The 26,035-nt window shown below is 29.9% G+C and overlaps 1 protein-coding gene across 8 annotated transcripts in view; it reads left to right on the top strand.

Annotated features, from left to right (window-relative positions):
• zormin overlaps window positions 1-26,035 on the top strand; it is a 517,259-nt gene that overhangs the window by 224,990 nt on the left and 266,234 nt on the right. For 6 of the 8 annotated variants that reach the window (XM_075303991.1, XM_075303993.1, XM_075303996.1 and 3 more), the window contains exons 7-9: window positions 7,634-8,398; window positions 15,496-15,567; window positions 25,519-25,713. In XM_075303991.1, coding sequence (XP_075160106.1) covers window positions 7,634-8,398; window positions 15,496-15,567; window positions 25,519-25,713 — 1,032 coding nt within the window. The remainder of the gene's footprint in view (window positions 1-7,633; window positions 8,399-15,495; window positions 15,568-25,518; window positions 25,714-26,035) is intronic. The other 2 variants (XM_075303992.1, XM_075303998.1) reach the window with 1 other exon arrangement.

The raw sequence follows: 26,035 nt of genomic DNA on the forward strand, positions 1-26,035 counted from the left end.
ATTTTATTTAGAATATTTTGCTTAAATTTTATTTCTATAAGGGATTTTATCAAAATTTTATTTTTATAGAAAATTTTGCTAAAATTTTATTTTTATAGAAAATTTTGCTAAAATTTTATTTTTATAGAAAATTTTGCTAAAATTTTATTTTTATTGAAAATTTTGTCAAAATTTCATTTCTATAGAAAATGTTGTCAAAATTTTATTTCTATAGACAATTTTGTGAAAATTTTATTTCTTAAGAAAATTTTGTCAAAATTTTATTTCTATAGAAAATTTTATCAAAATTATATTTCTAATTATACAATTATTATTCGAGCTTTATGGACAGATATAGATTAAGGAACATGGTTAATAGAGCCATTGAAAAGAAAACGCCAGATACAAATCTATACACGCCTGGACTGTACATGTTTCGGTTCGGGCGAATGAACCTTTCCACAGCCTTTAGTATAGATCTGGCTGGGAGAGATAACTCAATAACTTTCAGATAACTTTCAATTTTGTATCCTGGAAACCAGTTTCTGTTAATTGTCATATGTTGTAGTTGACTGTAGAAACAATAAGCATTGTTCGACTGTTCACCACTTAGGTGAATTCTAACAAATTAGCTTTCTAAAAATAAATTTCGTGTTGTTGCATTACTATGTAACAAAACGAAATAAAAATAAGATTAAGGGACTTGTAAGTTATATGAAAAGATGATGTACAGTGGAAGAAAAGATGATTCAATTTGTAAGAGGATATTTCCCAAATGTTTTCTCCATAAGGAGTTAGCATAAAGGGCCCAAAATTGAGTTATCTCTCCCAGCCAGATCTATACTAAAGGCTGTGGAAAGGTTCATTCGCCCGAACCGAAACATGTACAGTCCAGGCGTGTATAGATTTGTATCTGGCGTTTTCTTTTCAATGGCTCTATTAACCATGTTCCTTAATCTATATCTGTCCATAAAGCTCGAATAATAATTGTATAATTAGAAATATAATGCATTTGGACGTCAATTGCCTGTTTCGGTATCAGGCTAACATGTAATATAAAATTATATTTCTATAGAAAATTTTGTCAAAATTTTATTTCTATAGAAAATTTTGTCAAAATTTTATTTCTATAGAAAATTTTATCAAAATTATATTTCTATAGAAATTTTTATCAAAGTTTTATTGCTATAGAAAATTTTGTCAAAAGTTTATTTCTATACAAAATCTTCTGTAGCAATGAAACTTTGATAAAAAATTCTATAGAAAATTTTATTAAAATTTTATTTCTAAAAAAATTTGTCAAAATTTTATTTCAATATTTGATTTCTCTAGAAAATTTTGTCAAAATTGTCAAAAATTTTTTGTCAAAAATTTTATTTCTATTGAAAATTTTGTCCAAATTTTATTTAGAATATATTGCTAAAATTTTATTTCTATAGAGGTTTTTATCAAAATTGTATTTCTATAGAAAATTTTGCTGAAATTTTATTTCTATTGAAAATTTTGTCAAAATCTTATTTCTATAGAAAATTTTGTAAAATTTTATTTGTATAGAAAATTTAGTCAACATTTTATTTCTTTATAAGGGGTTGTCAAAATTTCATTTCTATAGAAAATTTTGTCAACATTTTATTTCTATAGAAAATTTTGTCAAAATTTTATTTCTGTAGAAAATTTTGTCAACATTTTATTTCTATAGAAAATTTTGTCAACATTTTATTTCTATAGAAAGGATTGTCAAAATATTATTTATAGAAAATGTTTTAAAAATTTTATTTCTATAGCAAATATTGTCAAAATTTTATTTCTGTAGAAAATTTTGGCAAAGTTTTATTTCTAGAGAATTTTTTTTCCGAAATTTTGTTTCTACAGAAAATTTTATCAAAATTATATTTCTATAGACATTTTTATCAAAGTGTTATTGCTATAGAAGGGATCCACCATGGTGCAATGGTTATCATGCCCGCCTTGCATACACAAGGTCGTGGGTTCGATTCCTGCTACGACCGAATACCAAAAAGTTTTTCAGCGGTGGATTATCCCACCTCAGTAATGCTGGTGACATTGCTGAGGGTTTCAAAGCTTCTCTAAGTGGAACGCCGTTCGGACTCGGCTATAAAAAGGAGGTCCCATGTCATTGAACTTAACATGGAATCGGGCAGCACTCAGAGATAAGAGAGAAGTTCACCAATGTGGTATCACAATGGACTGAATAGTCTAAGTGAGCCTGATACATCGGGCTGCCAGATAGCCTAACCTAACTTAACAATGCTATAGAAAATTTTGTCAAAATTTTATTTCGTTAGAAAGGGTTGTCAAAATTTTATTTCTATAGAAAGGATTGTCAAAATTTTATTAATAGAAAATGTTGTCAACATTTTATTTGTATAGAAAATTTTGTGAAAAATTTATTTCTATAGACTTTTTTTCAAAACTTTAGTTCTATAAAACACTAGCGTAACCCGGCCCGCTTCGCTGCGCCTTGCGAAGCGTATTTGTAGAAACATTTTAGAAAACCATATCCTTCGTGCTAAAAAAAAATCGAAAAGTGGCTTGTCAAGGAAAGGTATCCTTCTCCTCAACATATCTGAAAGTTAAGCACTATATTATAGTAACATACAAAGAATTACTGTTTCCCATCCAATAAATCGGGAAAAGCAAAAGTAGTAAAAAATTTTACCACTTTAACATTTGCTAAAATGTTGGAAAATTATGCACCCTCTACGTTGGCTGCCAATTTCATGTAAATTTAAGTTCTTTACTAAAAAGAAGTCTGGCAGAAGCCTGTGCAAAATACATAAAATTATGTACCGAGTTCCCATTTATGGACAACCCTCTACTTTCAATTTAAGAAAAAAAAAAAAAAAAACGAACAAAAGGGAACCCTCTGCCCACCTTTGCTCCACTCCGACCTGATATCGGACTATCACGTACTCTATATTAATTTCACAACTACTCAATGGTCCCTATAAATTCTCTCGAAGTAAATCGACAAAGTTTATTTAAATTTTCCCCTTCCCCAACCAGATATCGAAAAATCATATACTAATTTAAAAATCATGTATAAATTGAATCACCTACTCCCACGTTCCCTGTAAATTTCAAGTAGATCGGAGATGTTTAAATTTTGCTCTATTTTTTAAAGGGACGTCACTTTCCCCGATATAATATCGACAAACACCGTAGTGAATAGAACCCCTAACCTTCCCTGAAAATTCTTGAAACTTTCCTTCAAGTGTGGGGCAAGGAAGGTTACCTCTTCGTTCATAGGTTAGGTTAGGTTAGGTTATGTGGCAGCCCGATGTATCAGGCTCACTTAGACTATTCAGTCCATTGTGATACCACAGTGGTGAACTTCTCCATTGTGATACCACAGTGGTGAACCTCTTCGTTCATAACCTTCCCCCATTGCATTTGTAAATTTCAAGAAAACTTAAACATTTTTTTGCAGTTTTAGAGGAGGACCTCCTCCCCGACCAAATATCGAAAAGTGTTGTAGCGTATCTCAGAAAATGTCAAGCATATTATAAGCCTAAAGGCCTCTCTTCCGTCCAAATATCGCAAAATCAGGTATCAACTATTAATATCGTAACCTCTCCCCAGTCCTCTGTAAATTTCAAGTATGTACTAAAGAGAAGCGGATGTCTCCCTATGCCCTTTTATTTTTATTAAAAAATCAGGAACCTGATATAAATTTCATAATCTCACCCATTTTTTCCGTAAAATTTCAGTCGGGGGAGTTTAGTTTTGTTTTCACTGTACCTTAAAAAAAGTCGGGCAAAGGGGTGGTCTCCCTCCCCGACCAAATATCGAAAAATAATGTAGATGCCAACCCCAACATTCAATGAAAATTTCAAGCAAATCGCTTAATTTTGTTCCAAGTTTCAAAAAGTAGGGCAAGGGGAGGACCCCCTCCCCATCCACATATGAAATCATCAGGTACCCCATATTAATTCCATAACCTCACCGCATGTTCTCTGTAAATCTGAGATAATTTAGAGAATTTTAGGTTTTTCACTGCACTTTAAAAAAAGTCGAACAAAGGGGAAGTCCCCCTCCGCCACCAAATATCGAAATATAAAGTAGCGGAACTTTGTCTAGATGCCAACCCCAAACTTCAATGACAATTTCAAGCAAATTGGTCAACTTTGGTCTAATTTTCAAAAAGTCCGACAAAGGGCAGGTCCCCCTCCGCGACCAGGTGTCAAAAAATGAGGTACCCTATTTTCACCACATGGACGCCCCCTACGATCTCTGAAAGTTTCAAGTAAATCGGTTCAGCCGTTTCGGAGCCAACTCGGAACATACAAACAAACAAACAAATAAAAAAAACATAGATTGAATTTTATATATATATAGATTTTGTCAAAATTTTATTTCTATAGAAAATTTTTTTCAAATTTTTATTTCTTTTGGAAAGGGTTGTCAAAATTGTATTTCTATAGAAAATGTTTGTAAAAATTTTATTTGTATAGAAAATTTTGTAAAAATTTTATTCGTATTGAAAAATTTGTCAAAATTTTATTTCTAAAGAATTTTTTTTTCGAACTTTTGTTTCTATGGAAATTTTATCAAAATTTTATTTCTATAGAAATTCTTATCAAAGTTTTATTTCTTTGGAAAGGGTTGTCAAAATTTTATTTCTATCGAAATTTTTATCAAAACTTTATTGCTATAGAAAATTTTGTCAAAATATTATATCTATTGCAAATTTTGTCAAAATATTATTTCTATAGAAAATTTTGTCAAAATTTTATTTATATAGAAAATTTTGTCAAAATTTTATTTCTATAGAAAATTTTGTCAACATTTTATTTCTATAGAAAATTTTGTCAAAATTTTATTTCTACAGAAAATTTTGTAAAATTTTATTTCTATAGAAAATTTGTCAAAATTTTATTTCTATAGAAAATTTTGTTAAAATTTTATTTCTATAGAAAATTTTGTTAACATTTTATTTCTATAGAAAATTTTGTTAAAATTTTATTTCTATAGAAAATTTTGTCAAAATTGCATTTCTTTTATTTCTAGGAAATTTTGTCAAAATTTGATTTCTATAGAAAATTTTGTGAAAAATTTATTTCTATAGCAAATTTTGTCAAAATTTTATTTCTATATTTTATTTCTCTAGAAAATTTTGTCAAAATTTTCAAAAATTTTTTGTCAAAAATTTTATTTCTATAGATAATTTTGTCCAAATTTTATTTAGAATATTTTGCTAAAATTTTTATTCTATACAGGATTTTGTCGAAATTTTATTTCTATAGAAAATTTTGTAAAATTTTATTTCTATAGAAAATTTGTCAAAATTTTATTTCTTTACAAAGGGTTGTCAAAATCTTATTTCTATACAAAGGCTTGTCAAAATTTTATTTATAGAAAATGTTGTAAAAATTTTATTTGTTTAGAAAATTTTGTCAAAATTTTATTTCTTTAGAAAATTTTATTTCTATAGACTTTTTTTCAAAACTTTAGTCCTGTATGTTTGTCAAAATTTTATTTCTTTGGAAAGGGTTGTCAAAATTTTATTTTTATAGAACATTTTTGTAAAAATGTTATTTCTAAAGAATTTTTTTCGAAACTTTGTTTCTATAGAAAATTTTATAAAAATTTTATTTCTATAGAAATTTTTATCAAAGTTGTATTTCTTTGGAAAGGGTTGTCAAAATTTTATTTCTATAGAAAATTTTTGTAAAAATTTTGTCAAAATGTTATTTCAATATTTTATTTCTCTAGAAAATTTTGTCAAAATTGTATTTCTACAGAAAATTTTGTCCAAATTTTATTTAAAATATTTTGCTAAAATTTTATTTCTATAGAAGATTTTATCAAAAATTTTTTTCTATAGAAAATTTTGCTAAAATTTTATTTCTATAGAAAATTTTGTCTAAATTTTATTTCTATAGAAAATTTTGTCAAAATTTTATTTCTATAGAAAATTTAGTCAAAATTTTATTTCTACCAAATATTTGTCAAAATTGTATTTCAATATTTTATTTCTCTAGAAAATTTTGTCAAAATTGTATTTCTACAGAAAATTTTGTCAAAATTTTATTTCTATAGAAAATGTTGTCCAAATTTTATTTAAAATATTTTGCTAAATTTTAATTTCTATAGAAGATTTTATCAAAATTGTATTTCTATAGAAAATTTTGCTAAAATTTTATTTCTATATAGAAAAATTTGTCAAAATTTTATTTCTATAGAAAGGATTGTAAAAATTTTATTTATAGAAAATGTTGTCAAAATTGTATTTGCATAGAAAAGTTTTTCAAAATTTTATTTCTACAGACTTTTTTTCAAAACTTTGGTTCTATATAACATTTGGTCAAAATTTTATTTCTATAGAAAATTTTTGTAAAAATTTTATTTGTATAGAAAATTTGTGAAAATTTGATTTATTTAGAAAATTTTGTCAAAATTGTTTTTTTTTTTTTTTTTTAGAAAATGGAGCATTTTGGAGAGTATATTGGCAAAAAAAAAAAGATTCGATTATCAAAGTAGGGCAATTCGCCGGAAATGTACCAATATACCGCAGATCCATTGCATGCAGCGTGCACTGTAAAATATATTTACTTGATAATAAAGATTATGCAACCTCAATTTTAGGATGCGCAATTTCCACACTATTAAGGACAAATTTCTTTAAAATAATGAAATTTTAAATAAACAAGAAACTTTATAACCATTGCTTCAAAAAATGTTTTCATTAAATTTAGGACACACATTTTGAAAATTTGCGTCCCTTCGTTATGTCTTTATACTAAGGCAAATTTTCCTTAAAGTAAAGAAACACATTTTTGATTTAAGGAAATTATCCTTAAATTAACTGACATATTGAATCTTTAGATTTAAGATAAAAACGCTTCAACTATAAGCTAGAACTTATTTAGAGGATTTAGCATCTTTGGTTTAAAGTTTTTTTTGGAATTAAGAAAATATTTTGTACTTCGAAGTATCCGTCATAATTTGGATTTTTAAACTGGCATTTGTTTGTACGTGAATAGCTTTATTAATATACAGGAAAAATAGAATGAAAATTCGATATTTGAGATCTGTATCCTAATTGTAATTTTATAGATCCTGGATTTAAAGCTAGATGGGTCGCAAAAAAATTTCCTTATTTTAAAGAACCACATCATTGGCTCGGAATCAATAACAAAATCCTTAAAGGAAGGTCAAAATCTTTGGATCCAAGTAAACTTTTTTTTGAGTGTGTGATGGATTTGTCTTCCATTTGAAGGGCTAAATGCGTACCAAAGGAAGCCGTTTCGAACAAATCTTAAAAACCACACTTTATATCAGTTGCTCTAACGGAACACCATGAAAATGGAGGTTATTGGAATAGGATTTTCCATATGATCTTTTCCGTTATTTCTTTATCTTTGTTAGCGTTGTTTCATCATTCGCTTCAATGTATGTTCGAAAGATTTACAATTTTTGATATTGGATATGATAATGATCTAGTAAACTCGGTTTTATTTGCATTCCAGGAAGTTACTTATTAACAAAGAAGAATTTCGTTTGTTTAGTATTTCAGTCCAGAGAAAATGAATTTTTCTTTGGGTTTGGGTCTTTTAAGTGACGATGACTGAATGATTTTCGAGTTCCACAAATTAATACTTCAATTTATATTTTCTTTTCATATTTTCAGACCGCTGCCAAAACTTCAAATGTGGATACTCAACTATATCCGATTTTCACAACACCTTCGGAAGATGCCAAACATTTACACACCATAACCGGGGAGAAGCTGAAAGTGGTTCTACAGGATATTGATCAGGCACAAAATGAAATACAAGAGCGGGTCCATACAACCCTCAATATACAAACAAAAGATCCCGAGGCAATGCAGAAAATCGAGCAGGTTATCTCGAATTTGCGTACACTTAAATCTAAACTGGACGGCATCAAATACGACTACAAGACATTGGTGGAGAGCAGCATGCATTTCTTGGAAAGCGTTATGAAAATCCATCAAGAAATCACTGAACATTTCAATAAACAAAAACACAATCAACAGAACTCCAATGAGGCCATTGAACGTTGCATTGCCGAACATGAGAAATTCCGGGATGTTAGTATGGAACGTTTCCGTTCCCTCATCACTCAATCGGAGATCTTGATAGATCGTGTTAGAGCCCTAGAACCAGCGGGAGCCAAAGAGGTGGATACCGATCGTATTTTGAAATTGATGGAGAATTTACGCATCTACTTTGAGAGCTGCAATGGCGAACGGATGAACTCACTCGAACGTTTGGAGAAATTGGATAAATTCAAAAATGATCTGCAGGATATAAATCGCAGTCTGGATAGTGTATCGCGACAATTGCATGAGATCAATGGCCAAAATGTCGATAGTTTAGCTGCGGCAAAGACAACATCATTGGCATTTGAGTATTTTGAACGTACAATTGAGGTGAGTACTATAACGACGAATATTCCAAGCAAAAGCTTCATAAGCCTTAAGTAGCTAATTTATAAAATTGCTATTTATTTCAATTAGTTTTAGGGAAATATGTATATCGATACCTTAATCTTATGGCGATTTCGATTGGGAAAAAAGGTGCAACATTCTCGAAATTGATTGCCACATATGAAGGACACTGTCATAAATTTTTGTTCCTGTGTCCCTCAAAATGTTATGAATTAATAATAACTTTGGAATGACACTACCATTTGGGCGAAAATACAATGAGGGAAAAAGTAGTGTAACACCAAGGCAACATATTTTTTGCGAAACGAAAACGCCCTTAGAGATTTCACCACATTTTATTTGCTGGTTGATAGTTACTGGTTTATAAGATGCCTAGTCTATAATGCAATGAACATTTTTACATTTCCGGATTAGAGATTCTTTTTGTCAAAATATTTCCCACAAAAGATCTATATATACACTTCGTCGAAGCTGCCGAATCACGTTTTCCACCCTGATTGAGATATCTCCATAACATTCATTCTGAATGCATCAACCACTTCAGTTGGAATAAAAAGAAGTCATTCGGTGCCAAGTCAGGTCGATCCGGCGGATGACCCAATAAATCGATTTTTTATACCCTGCGCCACACTGTAGAACAGGGTATTATAAGTTAGGCATATGTTTGCAACACCCAGAAGGAGACGAGATAGACACATCGTGTCTTTGGCAAAAATGCTCAGGGTGGGCTCCTGAGTTGATATAGCCATTTTTGAAATCACAGTCTAGGTCGCAGTTTTAGTCCAATCGACTTCAAATTTGGCACAAGTATGTGTTTTGGCTCAGAATAGAACCCTATTGATTTTCGAAGAAATCGGTCCAGATTTAGATATAGCTCCCATATATATATTTCGCCCGATATGGACTTATATGGCCCCAGAAGCCAGAGTTTTACCCTAATTTGCTTAAAAATTTGCACAAGAACACAATTAGTACTATAGTGTGCCAAATTTTTTTGAAATCGGTTCAGATGTAGATATATATCCCATATATATCGTTCGCCCGATTTACACTCATATGACCACAGTGGCCAATCTTTTACTCCGATTTAATTGAAATTTTGCACAGGGAGTAGAATTAGCTTTGTAGCTATGCGTGCTAAATTTGGTTGAAATCGGTTCAGATTTAGATATAGCTCCCATATATAGATTTCGCCCGATTTACACTCATATGACCACAGAGGTCAATTTTTAACTCCGATTTAGTTGAAATTTTGCACAGGGAGTAGAATTAGCATTGTAGCTATGCGTGCTAAATTTGGTTGAAATCGGTTCAGATTTAGATATAGCTCCCATATATAGATTTCGCCCGATTTACACTCATATGACCACAGTGGCCAATCTTTTACTCCGATTTAATTGAAATTTTGCACAGGGAGTAGAATTAGCATTGTAGCTATGCGTGCTAAAGTTTTTTGAAATCGGTTCAGATTTAGATATAGCTCCCATATATAGATTTCGCCCGATTTACACTCATATGACCACAGAGACCAATTTTTAACTCCCATTTAGTTGACATTTTGCACAGGGAGTAGAATTAGCATTGTAGCTATGCGTGCTAAATTTGGTTGAAATCGGTTCAGATTTAAATATATTTCCCATATATAGCTTTCGCCCGATTTACACTCATATGACCACAGAGGTCAATTTTTAACTCCGATTTAGTTGAAATTTTGCACAGGGAGTAGAATTAGCATTGTAGCTATGCGTGCTAAATTTGGTTGAAATCGGTTCAGATTTAGATATAGCTCCCATATATATATTTCGCCCGATATGGACTTATATGGCCGCAGAAGTCAGAATTTTACCCCAATTTGGTTGAAATTTTGCACTAGGAGTACAAATAGTAGTGTAGTCAAGTGTGCCAAATTTTCTTGAAATCGGTTCAGATGTAGATATATCTCCCATATATATCGTTCGCCCGATTTACACTCATATGACCACAGTGGCCAATCTTTTACTCCGATTTAATTGAAATTTTGCACAGGGAGTAGAATTAGCATTGTAGCTATGCGTGCCAAATTTGGTTGAAATCGGTTCAGATTTAGATATAGCTCCCATATATATTTCGCCCCATATGGACTTATATGGCCGCAGAAGTCAGAGTTTTACCCCAATTTGGTTGAAATTTTGCACTAGGAGTACAAGTAGTAGTGTAGTCAAGTGTGCCAAATTTTTTTGAAATCGGTTCAGATTTAGATATAGCTCCCATATATAGGTTTCCCCCGATTTACACTCATTGACCACAGAGGCCAATTTTTAACTCCGATTTAGTTGAAATTTTGCACAGGGAGTAGAATTAGCATTGTAGCTACACGAAAAGAAAAAAAAACGTTTGGAAAACGTGTACCGAAAACGTTTTTCTTTTGTTAGAGTTTTTTGAATTGCTTCGAAAATTTTAAACTTTTATCACCAAAAAAATTCGTTTACAAAATTTTTATTTTTTCAATAAAAAAAGTTATTTTTGAAACTACAACAGAGTCCATTTCGTTTATATCAAACACTGTTCTTTTCTGACTTTAGGTCTTTAATAAGACACATTTTACAGTTCAAAATATAATATAGTACAATGTAATGTTGAAAATTTTTTCGGAATCTTCCGAACATATGTGGAATGTATGTAAAAAAAAACTTTGGCGGAAGCAGGGATCGAACCCACGACCCTTGGCATGAGAGTCGGACGTAGCAACCACTGCTCCACGGTGCCAAACTAAATGTTTGTTTCTGTTAAATAAACTTTGTTTATTCGGTTCGTGGGCGCCGTAAGCTATGCTATATAAATATAACTTATATGGATATTTAGCTATTGATGACCATAACAGTTACATAGCTCAGTGGTTAGTGTGTTGGCTTACAAAGTGCATGGTCCGCGTTTCGATTCTCCGTCCAGGCGAAAGGTAAAACAATTTTAAAAATTTATAAATTCGTATAATTTCGTCTACATTGTTGGTATTACAGGAAAAGGTGTTAAGAACTAAAAAAACTCGTTGATGTGAAAAAGATGTGAGGGAAAATGCAACTAGCAAGAAAACAATGTTTTTTTTTTTTTAGTTAGTCTTTATGAAATTGTTGTAACATCCTGGAAAAGAATAAATGTTTATCACAAAAAGTTTATACTATTCTTCCAAATACGCTTCCTTTCAACGAAAAGCATATGAGAAACGAACTTTGTTTGTCTAAAATTTCGTTTGGGAGGAAAGAATTATTTTTATGCGTGTATGGGTGCTAAATTTGGTTGAAATCGGTTCAGATTTAGATATAGCTCCCATATATAGATTTCGCCCGATTTACACTCATATGACCACAGAGACCAATTTTTAACTCCGATTTAGTTGAAATTTTGCACAGAGAGTAGAATTAGCATTGTAGCTATGCGTGCTAAATTTGGTTTGAAATCGGTTCAGATTTAGATATAGCTGCCATATATATTGGTTTTTCTGATTTCGACAAAAATAGTCAAAATACCAACATTTTCTCTGTAAAATCGCCACTGCTTAGTCGAAAAGTTGTAAAAAGTACTCTAATTTTTCCTAAACTTCTAATACATAACATTGTGTTCCACCCTAGTGCATTAGCCGACTTAAATTTGGAGTCTATAGATTTTGTAGAAGTCTATCAAATTCTGTCCAGATCGAGTGATATTTAAATGTATGTATTTGGGACAAACCTTTATATATATAGCCCCCAACACATTTGACGGATGTGATATGGTATCGAAAATTTAGATCTACAAAGTGGTGCAGGGTATAATATAGTCGGCCCGCCCGACTTTAGACTTTCCTTACTTATTTTGTTTAATATATACCCCGTATGGACTAACTCACAATTTAGAAGACGGTGTTAAAAAGTTTTAAGATACCTTGCCATTGCCAAGTGTTACCGCAACACAAGTAATTCGATTTTGGATGACAGTCTTTAGTAGAAGTTTCTACGCAAACTATGGTGGAGGGTACAATGCTGTACCATCTAACCAAAGGTTGGAACTAATAAATTCCAAAGTGTCGATCATCTCAAGATCATATTTCGAGCAGCGCTTTATGGCTTTGTGGGCCATAATTTGTGGCACAGGTAGCTCATTCAAATATCTAAAGGGTGATACGGTCAAAATTTGGTCATTCTTTAAATTTTGCATTTAAAAAACCTGAACACCCCTCATTTTGAAGGTGTGTGTGTGTGTAGAATGTTGCTCCTATTTTGATTTTGGAATTCACTCTTCAGTTGTCAAAATGCCGTCCAAGCAAGAAGAGCAGCGTATCAAAATTTTGCTCGCGCATCGCGAAAATCCGAGCTACTCGCACACTGGAAAAATCGCTAAAAGTTGCCAAATCAACCGTTACAAATGTAATTAAAGTGTTTGGGGAACGTTTGTCGACAGCCAGGAAGTCTGGATCGGGGGGAAATCGAAAACCGGAAGCCGCTGAGACGACAAAGAGAGTTGCCGGTAGTTTCAAGCGAAACCCTAACCTCTCTCTCCGAGATACCGCAAATAAGCTGGGTGTATCGTCTACAACCGTGCATCGAGCCGGACTATCGACTTACAAGAAGGTAGTGACTCCAAATCGCGATGATAAACAAAATACGACGGCCAAAGCGCGATCCCGGAGGCTGTACACGACGATGCTGACGAAGTTTGACTGCGTGGTAATGGACGACGAAACCTACGTCAAAGCCGACTACAAGCAGCTTCCGGCACAGGAGTTTTATACGGCAAAAGGAAGGGGAAAGGTAGTTGATATTTTCAAGCACATAAAACTGTCAAAGTTCGCAAAGAAATATCTGGTTTGGCAAGCCATCTGTACCTGTGGCTTGAAAAGCAGCATTTTCATAGCTTCGGGGACTGTCAACCAAGAAATTTACGTTAAAGAGTGTTTGAATAAACGTCTGCTGCCTTTCCTGAAGAAACACGGTTGTTCCGTACTGTTTTGGCCGGATTTGGCATCTTGCCATTACGGTAAAAAGGCCATGGAGTGGTACGCCGCCAACAACGTGCAGGTGGTTCCCAAGGACAAGAACCCTCCCAACACGCCAGAGCTCCGCCCAATTGAGAAATACTGGGCTATTGTCAAGCGGAACCTAAAGAAGACCAAAAAACTGCTAAGGACGAGCAGCAGTTCAAGGCAAACTGGCTTTCTGCGGCGAAGAAGGTGGACAAGGTGGCTGTACAAAATCTGATGGCAGGTGTCAAGCGTGAGGCCCGACAATTCGGATTTGGATAAGCGAAAGCCTAAATGAATATTTTTCCTGAATTTTATACTAATTGAACTTGAAAAAGAAATTTAATTTGATTTTTTAAATAAACGATTTCACCGATTTACACGCGTTTTCCCTTGACCAAATTTTGACCGTATCACCCTTTAAACTGATTTTAAAGTTTGATGTTATTTCCGACATTTGTGCTATTAAACAACAAATTAAACAAGTAAGGAAAGTCTAAAGTCGGGCGGGGCCGACTATATTATACCCTGCACCACTTTGTAGATCTAAATTTTCGATACCATATCACATCCGTCAAATGTGTTGGGGCTATATATAAAGGTTTGTCCCAAATACATACATTTAAATATCACTCGATCTGGACAGAATTTGATAGACTTCTACAAAATCTATAGACTCAAAATTTAAGTCGGCTAATGCACAAGGGTGGAACACAATGTTAGTAAAAAATATGGGAACCATTTAAATCTGAAGAAATTTTAAGGAATCTTCGCAAAAGTTTATTTATGATTTATCGCTCGATATATATGTATTAGAAGTTTAGGAAAATTAGAGTCATTTTTACAACTTTTCGACTCAGCAGTGCCGATTTTACAAGGAAAATGTTGGTATTTTGACCATTTTTGTCGAAATCGGAAAAACATATATATGAGAGTTATATCTAAATCTGAACCGATTTCAACCAAATTTGGCACGGATAGCTACAATGCTAATTCTACTTCCTATGCAAAATTTCAACTAAATCGGAGTTAAAAATTGGCCTCTGTGGTCATATGAGTGTAAATCGGGCGAAAGCTATAAATGGGAGATATATCTAAATCTGAACCGATTTCAACCAAATTTGGTACGCATAGCTACAATGCTAATTCTACTCCCTGTGCAAAAATTCAACTAAAACGGAGCACAAAATTGGCCTCTGTGGTCATATGAGTGTAAATCGGCTGAAAGCTATATATGGGAGCTATATCTAAATCAGAACCCATTTCAACCAAATTTGGCACGCATAGCTACAATGCTAATTCTACTCCCTGTGCAAAATTTCAACTAAATCGGAGTTAAAAATTGACCTCTGTGGTCATATGAGTGTAAATCGGGCGAAATCTATATATGGGAGCTATATCTAAAGTCAACCAAATTCGGCCAAAAATCTGGCTTCTGGGGCCATATAAGTCAATATCGGGCGAAAGATATATATGGGAGCTATATATAAATCTGAACCGATTTCAATCAAATTTTGCACACTTGACTATACGACTAGGTGTTATATTTGTACAAAATTTCAAGCAAATCGGTATAAAACTCTGGCTGCTGGGTCCATATAAGTGCATATCGGGCGAAAGATATATATGGGAGCTATATCTTAATCTGAACCGATTTCTTCCAAAATCAAAAGGGTTCTATTCTGACCCAAAACAGGAACTTGTGCCAAATTTGGAGGCGATTGGACTTAAATTGCGACCTAGACTTTGATCACAAAAATGTGTTCACAGACAGACGGACGGACGGACGGACGGACAGACGGACAGACGGACATGGTTATATCGACTCAGGGACCCACCCTGAGCATTATTTCCAAAGACACCATGTGTCTATCTCGTCTCCTTCTGGGTGTTACAAACATATGCACTAACTTATAATACCCTGTTCCACAGTGTGGAGCAGGGTATAAAAATGATTGCATTATATATCGGCCACCATGGAGTTATATTTTTAAAATTAAGGTCTCGATATACATATGAATGTATGTAGTAAAACGAATTCCGTATAATTAAGGCAATTATAAGCATTGAAAGTAATTTAGTTGTTCCACTTTATTATTTGTCGCAGAGTTCAATGCCGAAGATTCTAAAGCCAACCCGACATGAGCTACGTTGGGGTTGCTATCTACACACTATGGAGGTAGGAGCATTCGTACAATCAATGCTGTGGTATTTCCATTTCCCTCCCTGACAAAATAATATTCCATTTTAAGTGGCTATGTGTTTAGTTTTCCTATTCGTTCTCATTTGGCTAATTGATTGATTTTTTGAAAAAAAAAATGGCAGTTGATGTTGTTTGTTGATATGCCGTCATATTCGTTTTTTCCAATTTTCATGTCATTACCCCAATGTTATTTGTTTACGCCAAATGGAGAGATTTCCATTTCCTTTGTGACATTTGGCTTGATGTCAACATGGCTTTGCACATGGTTCTTTATCTGTCATCATAACGTCCTTCATTGTTCTTTGTTTTTTTTTTTTTTCATCTATGAAATTTTGACATATTTGTAAACGATAAATCAATAAATACATATATCAAATGTCTTTCGTTGATCACTGTGGTAATCGAATAATAGTGTCATAATTTAATTCATGCACATGCTATAATGCCATTGAAGTAGGCAAAACATCAAAGCTTCTTCCACAACTAGAGATTAGAAATTTGAACGGGATTGGCCCAAACGCCATTACATAACCGATCCCTAGCAAAAATAGAGCGGCGAAAAAATTGTTTGGATCACCAACTAGTGATCCAGAAATAAACTTTTATCGCATAGAAAATAAATCATTAACAAGGTGAAGTCCCTCGTTGTATTTTCCACAAAAAAGTTCAGAATTTCTTAAAATTTTAAAATTTTCCCATTTTTGTAATTTCGAACTCCAAGTTTTTCCTTCAAACTAAAAAAAAAATTAACAAGTAACAAAAAATAATTATGTCTAACAAATTTTCTTGAAATTGACAAAAAATACTTATCTGTTTTAGTGATTTTCGTCGCCGTTTGCAATACAGTTTCATTACAGATTTCTAAAGTCAAAGTAAATTTTCGTTCCTGGTGGGCTAGCATTTTTTGAGTGTATTTTGTTAGTCATATTTTTTTTTAATTTACACAAAATATCTTTTTTTTTCTTAATATAAAATATGTAATATTTTTTTATAAAGAAAAGTTGTAAATATTAAAATGAATATCGTTTGGTCCACTCAATTAATTGTGTTATACACAAAATTTGTATAGCACAATTGTAGTACAGTTTAGTTGGTTACATATTCTGCTCAAATTAAATGTAGCGCCAAAAAATATGCACTGAATATTATTAATAAACCGAAGGTATGCATATATTTATTATACCCACCACTATAGAACAGGCATGAAAAATAAAAATTTTAAGATAGTATAAAAAAAGGTTTTTTTGAGCAAAAAAAAAATACTTTTCACTAAATTTCAACAAAAAATTCCATTGGAAGATTATTGTCAAGAGCTCCTTTAGACTGAATTTTAAAGAAAATAAAATTTTGTTTGTCAACTCCACAATTTTAATTTTGGCCTACCGTAGTAGTTATGACGCATGCCACAGTCGGTAGAACTCTACTGTTTGGTAGATTGGTAGAATTCATGGTACTTCATAAATTTTCAGTAGGTTAGGTTAGGTTAGGTTATGTGGCAGCCCGATGTATCAGGCTCACTTAGACTATTCAGTCCATTGTGATACCACAGTGGTGAACTTCTCTCTTAAATTTTCAGTAGATAAACAAAAATAAATCGTTAACCAAACTTTCTATAAAAATACAATTTTGACAACATTTTATGTAAAAATAAAATTTTTAAGAAATTTTCTATAGAAATAAAATTTTGACAAAATTTTCTACAGAAATAAAATTTTGACGAAATTTTCTATAGAAAAAACAAATTTTGACAAAATTTTCTATAGAAATAAAATTTTGAAAAAATTTTCTATAAAAATAAAATTTTGATAACAATTTTCTATAAAAATAGAATTTTGACAAAATTTTCTATCGAAATAAAATTTTGACAAAATTGTCTATAGAAATAAAATTTTGACAAAATTTTCTATAAAAATAAAATTTTGACAAAATTTTCTATAAAAATAAAATTTTGACAAAATTTTATATAAAAATAAAATTTTGACAAAATTTTCTATACAAATAAAAAATTTTTTTATAAAAATAAAATTTTGACAAAATTTTCGATAGAAATAAAATTTGGAAAAAATTTTCTATAAAAATAAAATTTGGAAAAAATTTTCTATTGAAATAAAATTTTGACAAAATTTTCTATAAAAATAAAATTTTGACAAAATTTTCTATACAACTAAAATTTTGACAAAATTTTCTATACAACTAAAATATTGACAAAATTTTCTATAAAAATAAAATTTTGACAAAATTTTCTATAGAAATAAATTGTTGACAAAATTTTCTATAAAAATAAAATTTTGACAAAATTTTCTATAAAAATAAAATTTGGACAAAATTTTCTATAGAAATAAAATTTTGACAAAATTTTCTATAGAAATAAAATTTTGACGAACTGTTCTATTGAAATTAAATTTTGACAAAATTTTCTATTTAAATAAAATGTTGACAAAATTTTCGATAGAAATAAAATTTTGACAAAATTTTCTATAGAAATAAAATTTTTACAAAATTTTCTATAGAAATAAAATTTTTACAAAATTTTCTATAGAAATAAAATTTTGACACAATTTTCTATAGAAATAAAATTTTGACAAAATTTTCAATAGAAATAAAATTTGACAAAATTTTCTATAGAAATAAATTTTTAGCAAAATTTTCTATAAAAATAAAATTTTGATAAAATCTTCTATAAAATAAAATTTTTTACAAAATTTTCTATAGAAATAAAATTTTGACAAAATTTTCTATAAAAATAAAATTTTGACAAAATTTTCTATAAAAATAGAATTTGGCAAAATTTTCGATAGAAATAAAATTTTGACAAAATTTTCGATAGAAATAAAATTTTGACAAAATTTTCTATAGAAATAAAATTTGGACAAAATTTTCTATAGAAATAAAATGTTGACAAAATTTTCGATAGAAATAAAATTTTGACAAAATTTCTATAGAAATAAAATTTTGACAAAATTTCTATAGAAATAAAATTTTGACAAAATTTCTATAGAAATAAAATTTTGACAAAATTTTCTATAGAAATAAAAGTTTGACAAAATTTTCTTTATTTTTGCAAAATAAGTTTGTTTGGTAGTTTTTGGTAACATTTTCTCCAAATGTTGGTAGACTAAATAATAAGCCATGTAGAAATGGGGGATGTTCATACGGAAGTCCAGGAAATATTACACTGAAATTAATACACAGTTGGTAGAACACTACTGTTTGGTAGATTGGTAGAATTCATGGTACTTCATAAATTTTCTGTAGATAAATAAAAATAAACTGTTAACAAAATTTTCTATAAAAATACAATTTTGATAAAAATTTCTATAAAAATAAAATTTTGACAAAATTTTCTATAGAAATAAAATTTTGACAAAATTTTCTATAAAAATAAAATTTTGACAAAATTTCTATAGAAATAAAATTTTGACAAAATGTTCTATTGAAATGAAATTTTGACAAAATTTTCTATAGATAACGAAATAAAAATAAGATTAAGGGACTTGTAAGTTATATGAAAAGATGATGTACAGTGGGAGAAAAGATGATTCAATTTGTAAGAGGAAATTTCCCAAATGTTTTCTCCATAAGGAGTTAGCATAAAGGGCCCAAAATTGAGTTATCTCTCCCAGCCAGACTATACTAAAGGCTGTGGAAAGGTTCATTCGCCCGAACCGAAACATGTACAGTCCAGGCGTGTATAGATTGGTATCTGGCGTTTTCTTTTCAATGGCTCTATTAACCATGTTCCTTAATCTATATCTGTCCATAAAGCTCGAAAAATAATTGTATAATTAGAAATAAAATTTTGACAAAATTTTCTATAGAAATAAAATTTTGACACAATTTTCTATAGAAATAAAATTTTGACAAAATTTCCAACAGAAATAAAATTTGACAAAATTTTTTATAGAAATAAATTTTTAACAAAATTTTCTATAAAAATACAATTTTGATAAAATTTTCTATAAAATAAATTTTTTTACAAAATTTTCTATAGAAATAAAATATTGACATACAATTTTGTCAATATTTTATTTCTAGATATAAAATTTTGAGAAAATTTTCTATAGAAATAAAATTTGCAAAAAATTTTCGATAGAAATAAAATTTTGACAAAATTTTCGATAGAATTAAAATTTTGACAAAATTTTCTATAAAAATAAAATTTTGACAAAATTTTCTATAGAAATAAAAGTTTGACAAAATTTTCGATAGAAATAAAATTTTGACAAAATTTTCGATAGAAATAAAATTTTGACAAAATTTTCGATAGAAATAAAATTTTGACAAAATTTTCGATAGAAATGAAATTTTGACAAATTTTCTATAGAAATAAAATTTTTTATAGAAATAAAATTTTGACAAAATTTTCTATAGAAATAAAATTTTGACGAAATGTTCTATTGAAATAAAATTTTGACAAAATTTCTATAGAAATAAAATTTTGACAAAATTTCTATAGAAATAAAATTTTGACAAAATTTCTATAGAAATAAAATTTTGACAAAATTTTCTTTATTTTTGCAAAATAATTTTGTTTGGTAGTTTTTGGTAACATTTTCTCCAAATGTTGGTAGACTAAATAATAAGCCATGTAGAAATGGGGGATGTTCATAAGGAAGTCCTGGAAATATTACACAGAAATTATTACACAGTTGGTATTACTCTACTGTTTGGTAGATTGGTAGAATTCATGGTACTCATAAATTTTCTGTAGATAAACGAAAATACAATTTTGACAAAATTTTCTATAAAAATACAATTTTGACAAAATTTTCTATAAAAATAAAATGTTGACAAAATTTTCTATAGAAATAAAATTTTGACAAAATTTTCTATACAACTAAAATTTTGACAAAATTTTCTATAAAACTAAAATTTTGACAAAATTTTCTATACAAATAAAATTTTGACAATATTTTCTTTACAAATACAATTTTGACAAAATTTTCTATACAAATAAAATTTTGACGAAATGTGCTATTGAAATTAAAATTTGACAAAATTTTCGATAGAAATAAAATTTTGACAAATTTTGTGTAGAAATAAAATTTGGATGAAATTTTCTATAGAAATAAAATTTTGACAGAATTTCTATAGAAATAAAATTTGGACAAAATTTTTATAGAAATAAAATTTTGACAAAATTTTCAATAGAAATAAAATTTGACAAAATTTTTTATAGAAATAAATTTTTAGCAAAATTTTCTATAGAAATAAAATTTTGACAAAATTTTCTATAGAAATAAAATTTTTTATAGAATAAAATTTTGACAAAATTTTCTATAGAAATAAAATTTTGACGAAATGTTCTATTGAAATAAAATTTTGACAAAATTTCTATAGAAATAAAATTTTGACAAAATTTCTGTAGAAATAAAATTTTGACAAAATTTTCTATAGAAATAAAACTTTGACAAAATTTTCTTTATTTTTGCAAAATAATTTTGTTTGGTAGTTTTTGGTAACATTTTCTCCAAATGTTGGTAGACTAAATAATAAGCCATGTAGAAATGGGGGATGTTCATAAGGAAGTCCAGGAAATATTACACAGAAATTATTACACAGTTGGGATTACTCTACTGTTTGGTAGATTGGTAGAATTCATGGTACTCATAAATTTTCTGTAGATAAACAAAAATACAATTTTGACAAAATTTTCTATAAAAATACAATTTTGACAAAATTTTCTATAAAAATAAAATTTTGACAAAATTTTCTATAGAAATAAAATTTTGATAAAATTTTCTATACAACTAAAATTTTGACAAAATTTTCTATAAAACTAAGATTTTGACAAAATTTTCTATAAAACTAAAATTTTGACAAAATTTTCTATACAAATAAAATTTTGACAAAATTTTCTTTACAAATAAAATTTTGACAAAATTTTCTTTACAAATACAATTTTGACAAAATTTTCTATACAAATAAAATTTTGACGAAATGTGCTATTGAAATGAAATTTTGACAAAATTTTCGACAGAAATAAAATTTTGACAAATTTTCTGTAGAATAAAATTTGGATAAAATTTTCGATAGAAATAAAATTTTGACAAATTTTCTGTAGAAATAAAATTTGTATAAAATTTTCTATAGAAATAAAATTTTGACAGAATTTCTATAGAAATAAAATTTGGACAAAATTTTTATAGAAATAAAATTTTGACAAAATTTTCAATAGAAATAAAATTTGACAAAATTTTCTATAGAAATAAAATTTTGACAAAATTTTCTATAGAAATAAAATTTTGACAAAATTTTCTATAGAAATATAATTTTGATGAAATGTTCTATTGAATTAAAATTTTGACAAAATTTCTATAGAAAAAAATTTTGACAAAATTTCTATAGAAATAAAATTTTGACAAAATTTTCTATAGAAATAAAACTTTGACAAAATTTTCTTTATTTGTGCAAAATAATTTTTTTTGTAGTTTTTGGTAACATTTTCTCCAAATGTTGGTAGACTAAATAATAAGCCATGTAGAAATGGGGGATGTTCATCAGGAAGTCCAGGAAATATTACACAGAAAAAAAATAACACCAAAATATTTCCAATTAAAAAATTGATTGAAGTTGAAATTTATTATAAATTAATTAATTATAAATTAATTGATACGGTTTACTTTTTAATCAAGATAGAAACATTAAGTAAATAATTGACAATTTTAAGATTTTTAATTAAACAAATTAATTGATACAATTAACTTTTTAATCGGAAGACTAAGACAGTTAAGAAATTTATGTCAAATAATTAAACAAATTAATTGATACAATTAACTTTTTAATCGGAAGACTAAGACAGTTAAGAAATTTATGTCAAATAATAAAATTTTTAATCAAACTAGAAACACTAAATCATTTAGGAAAGTAATTGAAACTAGTTACGTTTTTAATTTTAAAAAATTAATTGAGGTTTAAATTAACATCAATTAAATTTTTAATTGAAGCAATTAAAAAATTAATTGAAATTTGCTAACGAAATAAATTAATTTTTTAATCAAGTATTTTTTTTTAATGTCCAATTAAAACGGTGATTGATACTATCCTTTTCGTGATTGAGGATATATCAATTTTAAAAATTTTTTGGATCAATTAATTTCGCGATTGCATCAGAAAAAATTCTTTTGTGTGCACCGAAACATATTTCTCGAAAATTTTTCCAATTAAAATCTTAATTGAGTTTTTAAAAATATTTAATTGATTTATTTAATTGATTTAACAAATTTTTAATTGAAACAAAAATCGATCACACAAATTAATACTATCAATTAATTTTTTAATTGGATCAATTAATAGTTTAAGTGACCGTCAATTAATTTTTTAATTGATACTATCATTTCTGTGATTGAAGACATTTCAATTAAAAAATTAATTGGATCAATCAATTTCGTGATTGAATCAGAAGAAAGGTTATGTGTGTGTGTGTAGACAGTCAAATTTGTGATGTGTGATTGACAACAGATGGCGCAGATCGGATCAGACAATACTGACGGTATAGTCATGGCAATACCTCATTGCATAGCTTTCATTTGCAATATATGTCATTTGGCTGGGTTGTCAACAACATAGTTGTTTGGGTCTCAATATGTCAAGTTTCGTGACCACAAAACAAACATTTGCGGGAAGCATGTGAACACTTGCTACAAAAGCAAAAAAGGAAAGATTTTTGTTTTGCATCGCTCTGTTACTTGCCATGAAAAGGGGATCAATACGACAACGCCTAATTAAAAAAATTCTATGGTTGCCCCGGTTATACCGCAAAATCGACGGCAAAGCTGAATATCCATGGATAGAAGCTTATGCTGTGTATTCGGTGGGACTAGCTGGGTGTGCTGCAAACACTCATGGGACAGACATTGCTCCTTCTGATTACCACGTATTCCGATCGATGATGGCATGACCGGACTGAACAGCATATGTGTTCTTATAAGGAAGCCTAAAAATTCGCAGGTTAGATCAAAAGACTAGCCGTTTTTTCATCTATGTTGCCAGAAAGATGGTAAAAACTCTGGAATAAATTCTTTAACATTTAAAAAATCTCACATTTGTAATTTGTGCTTCCAATAAATTGCAATTTATTTTGTTGATTCTGCATCCTTGAAGCGTTTTTTGAAATGCAGAAAACATTTGTATCTTTGAACTTTTGGATTGTATTTTTATACCCTCCACCATAGGATGGGGGTATATTAACTTTGTCATTCCGTTTGTAACACATCGAAATATTGCTCTAAGACCCCATAAAGTATATATATTCTGGGTCGTGGTGAAATTCTGAGTCGATCTGAGCATGTCCGTCCGTCCGTCCGTCCGTCCGTCTGTTGAAATCCGAACGAAACAAGCTACCGACTTGAAACTTGGCACAAGAAGTTGTTATTGATGTAGGTCGGATGGTATTGCAAATGGGCCATATCGGTCCACTTTTGCGTATAGCCCCCATATAAGAGGACCCCCAAATTTGGCTGGCAGTCCCTCTAAGAGAAGCAAATTTCATCCAATGCGGCTGAAATTTGGTACATGGTGTTAGTATATGGTCTCTAACAACCATGCAAAAATTGGTCCGCATCGGTCCATAATTATATATAGCCCCCATATAAACCGATCCCCAGATTTGGCTTGCGGAGCCTATAAGAGAAGAAAGTTTCGTCCGATCCGGCTGAAATTTTGTACATGGTGTTAGTATATGGTCTGTAACAACTATGCAAAAATTGGTCCACATCGCTCGATAATTATATATAGCCCCCATATAAACCGATCCCCAGATTTGACCTCCGGAACCTCTTGGAAGACCAAAATCCATCTGATTCAGTTGAAATTTGTTCGTGATGTTAATGTATGACCTCAAACACCCATGCAAAATTTCGTCGAAATCGGTTCATAATTATATATAGCCCCCATTTAAACCCATACCACGTTTTGCCTTGCGGAGCCTCTAAGAAAAGCAAATTTCATCCGATCAGGCAGAAATTTGGTACATGGTGTTAGTATATGGTATCTAATAACTATGCAAAATTGGTCCACATCGATCCATAATTATATATAGCCCCCATATAAACCGATCTCCAGATTTGACCTCCGATGCCTTTTGGAGAAGCAAAATTCATCCGATCTGGTTAAAATTTTGTACGTGGTGGTAGTATATGATATTTAACAACCATGCCAAAAGTTGTCTAATATATACCACGTATGGGCTAACTCACAATTTAGAAAACGATTTAAGATACCACAATCCAAGTAATTCGATTGTGGATGACAGTCTTTCGTAGAAGTTTCTACGCAATCCATGGTGGAGGGTACATAAGATTCGGCCTGGCCGAACTTACTGCCGTTTATACTTGTTAAAGTTACATTTATTTGTTAATAGATCGCAAAGAGACAGATTTTCCCACTTCCTCTCTCTCTTCTCGTCAATTAGGAGCTTTTAAAATTGGGCATTTAAATGATGTGTACTTCTTTGAGATCCCATATTCATATCCTCCTTCTTAGCGCTATAATTTGAAATGTATAATGATTGACAGCAGCAGCTGTCATCAATTTGTAATTAGAGAGTACCGCATCCCACAGGAGTAGATGTTATGATTGTCAAACTAATGTCTAGTTTGTTTCGGTCCAGTTAATGAGTATGGAATTGAATTTGCAGGGTAACGAATGCAAAAAATATTCGAATACAAAAAGACAAAAATGCACAACAAATGCCTAAAATAGTCTTGTTTTTGTATATGGCTTAAATGTTTCGCTAGAATAGATTGTGCGTTTTTTTTTTGTGCTGTACATTTTGAATTACCATACAATATCCCAGTATTATGTGTGTGAAAAGATTGAGTGAGATATTGTTTATTTGTGAATAATTTATTTATGTATATTTTCTTGTTGTAACATTGTTACTAATTAATCGTTTTTTATTGTCCCAATTTTAATTTTTTCTTTCAGTTACTTGAAAAACGCATTGAAAAGTTCACAGAGACAACAACTGAACAATTGCTAATTTCCAATCCGGAAAGTGAAGCCTATTTCCGCGAGGAATTGCGAAAGCTCAATGAGAAATGGCAGCAATTCAGGGATCAAGTGAAGCAAAAGAGAAATTCTCTTAATCAAGCTACGGAATTTTTCGAAGTTGTTGAAAAGGTAAGATTATGACTAATAGTAGCACACTAACATAGACATAATGTGGTATCACAATGGACTGAATAGTCTATGTGCGCCTGAAACTTAATCGGGCGGCCACTTTAACCTAACCTGATCTAGCACACGAAAATAATGGTCTCAGTCTCAATAGAGGATAGTTATTTTTGGTTATGGTGGATTGATTCTGTGTTAAGAGACATTTAAACTCGGTTTACCGAGGTAAAACCGAGTCCCTGCTCGGGCGCCAATCAATAAATTTCCTGAACTTTCTGTCACATTTCAACAATTAATAAAGCTATTCTTTTTGATCTCGATTTTGCAG

Source organism: Haematobia irritans, chromosome 4, assembly GCF_050003625.1.
Source record: "Haematobia irritans isolate KBUSLIRL chromosome 4, ASM5000362v1, whole genome shotgun sequence".
NCBI classification, from domain to species: domain Eukaryota; kingdom Metazoa; phylum Arthropoda; class Insecta; order Diptera; family Muscidae; genus Haematobia; species Haematobia irritans.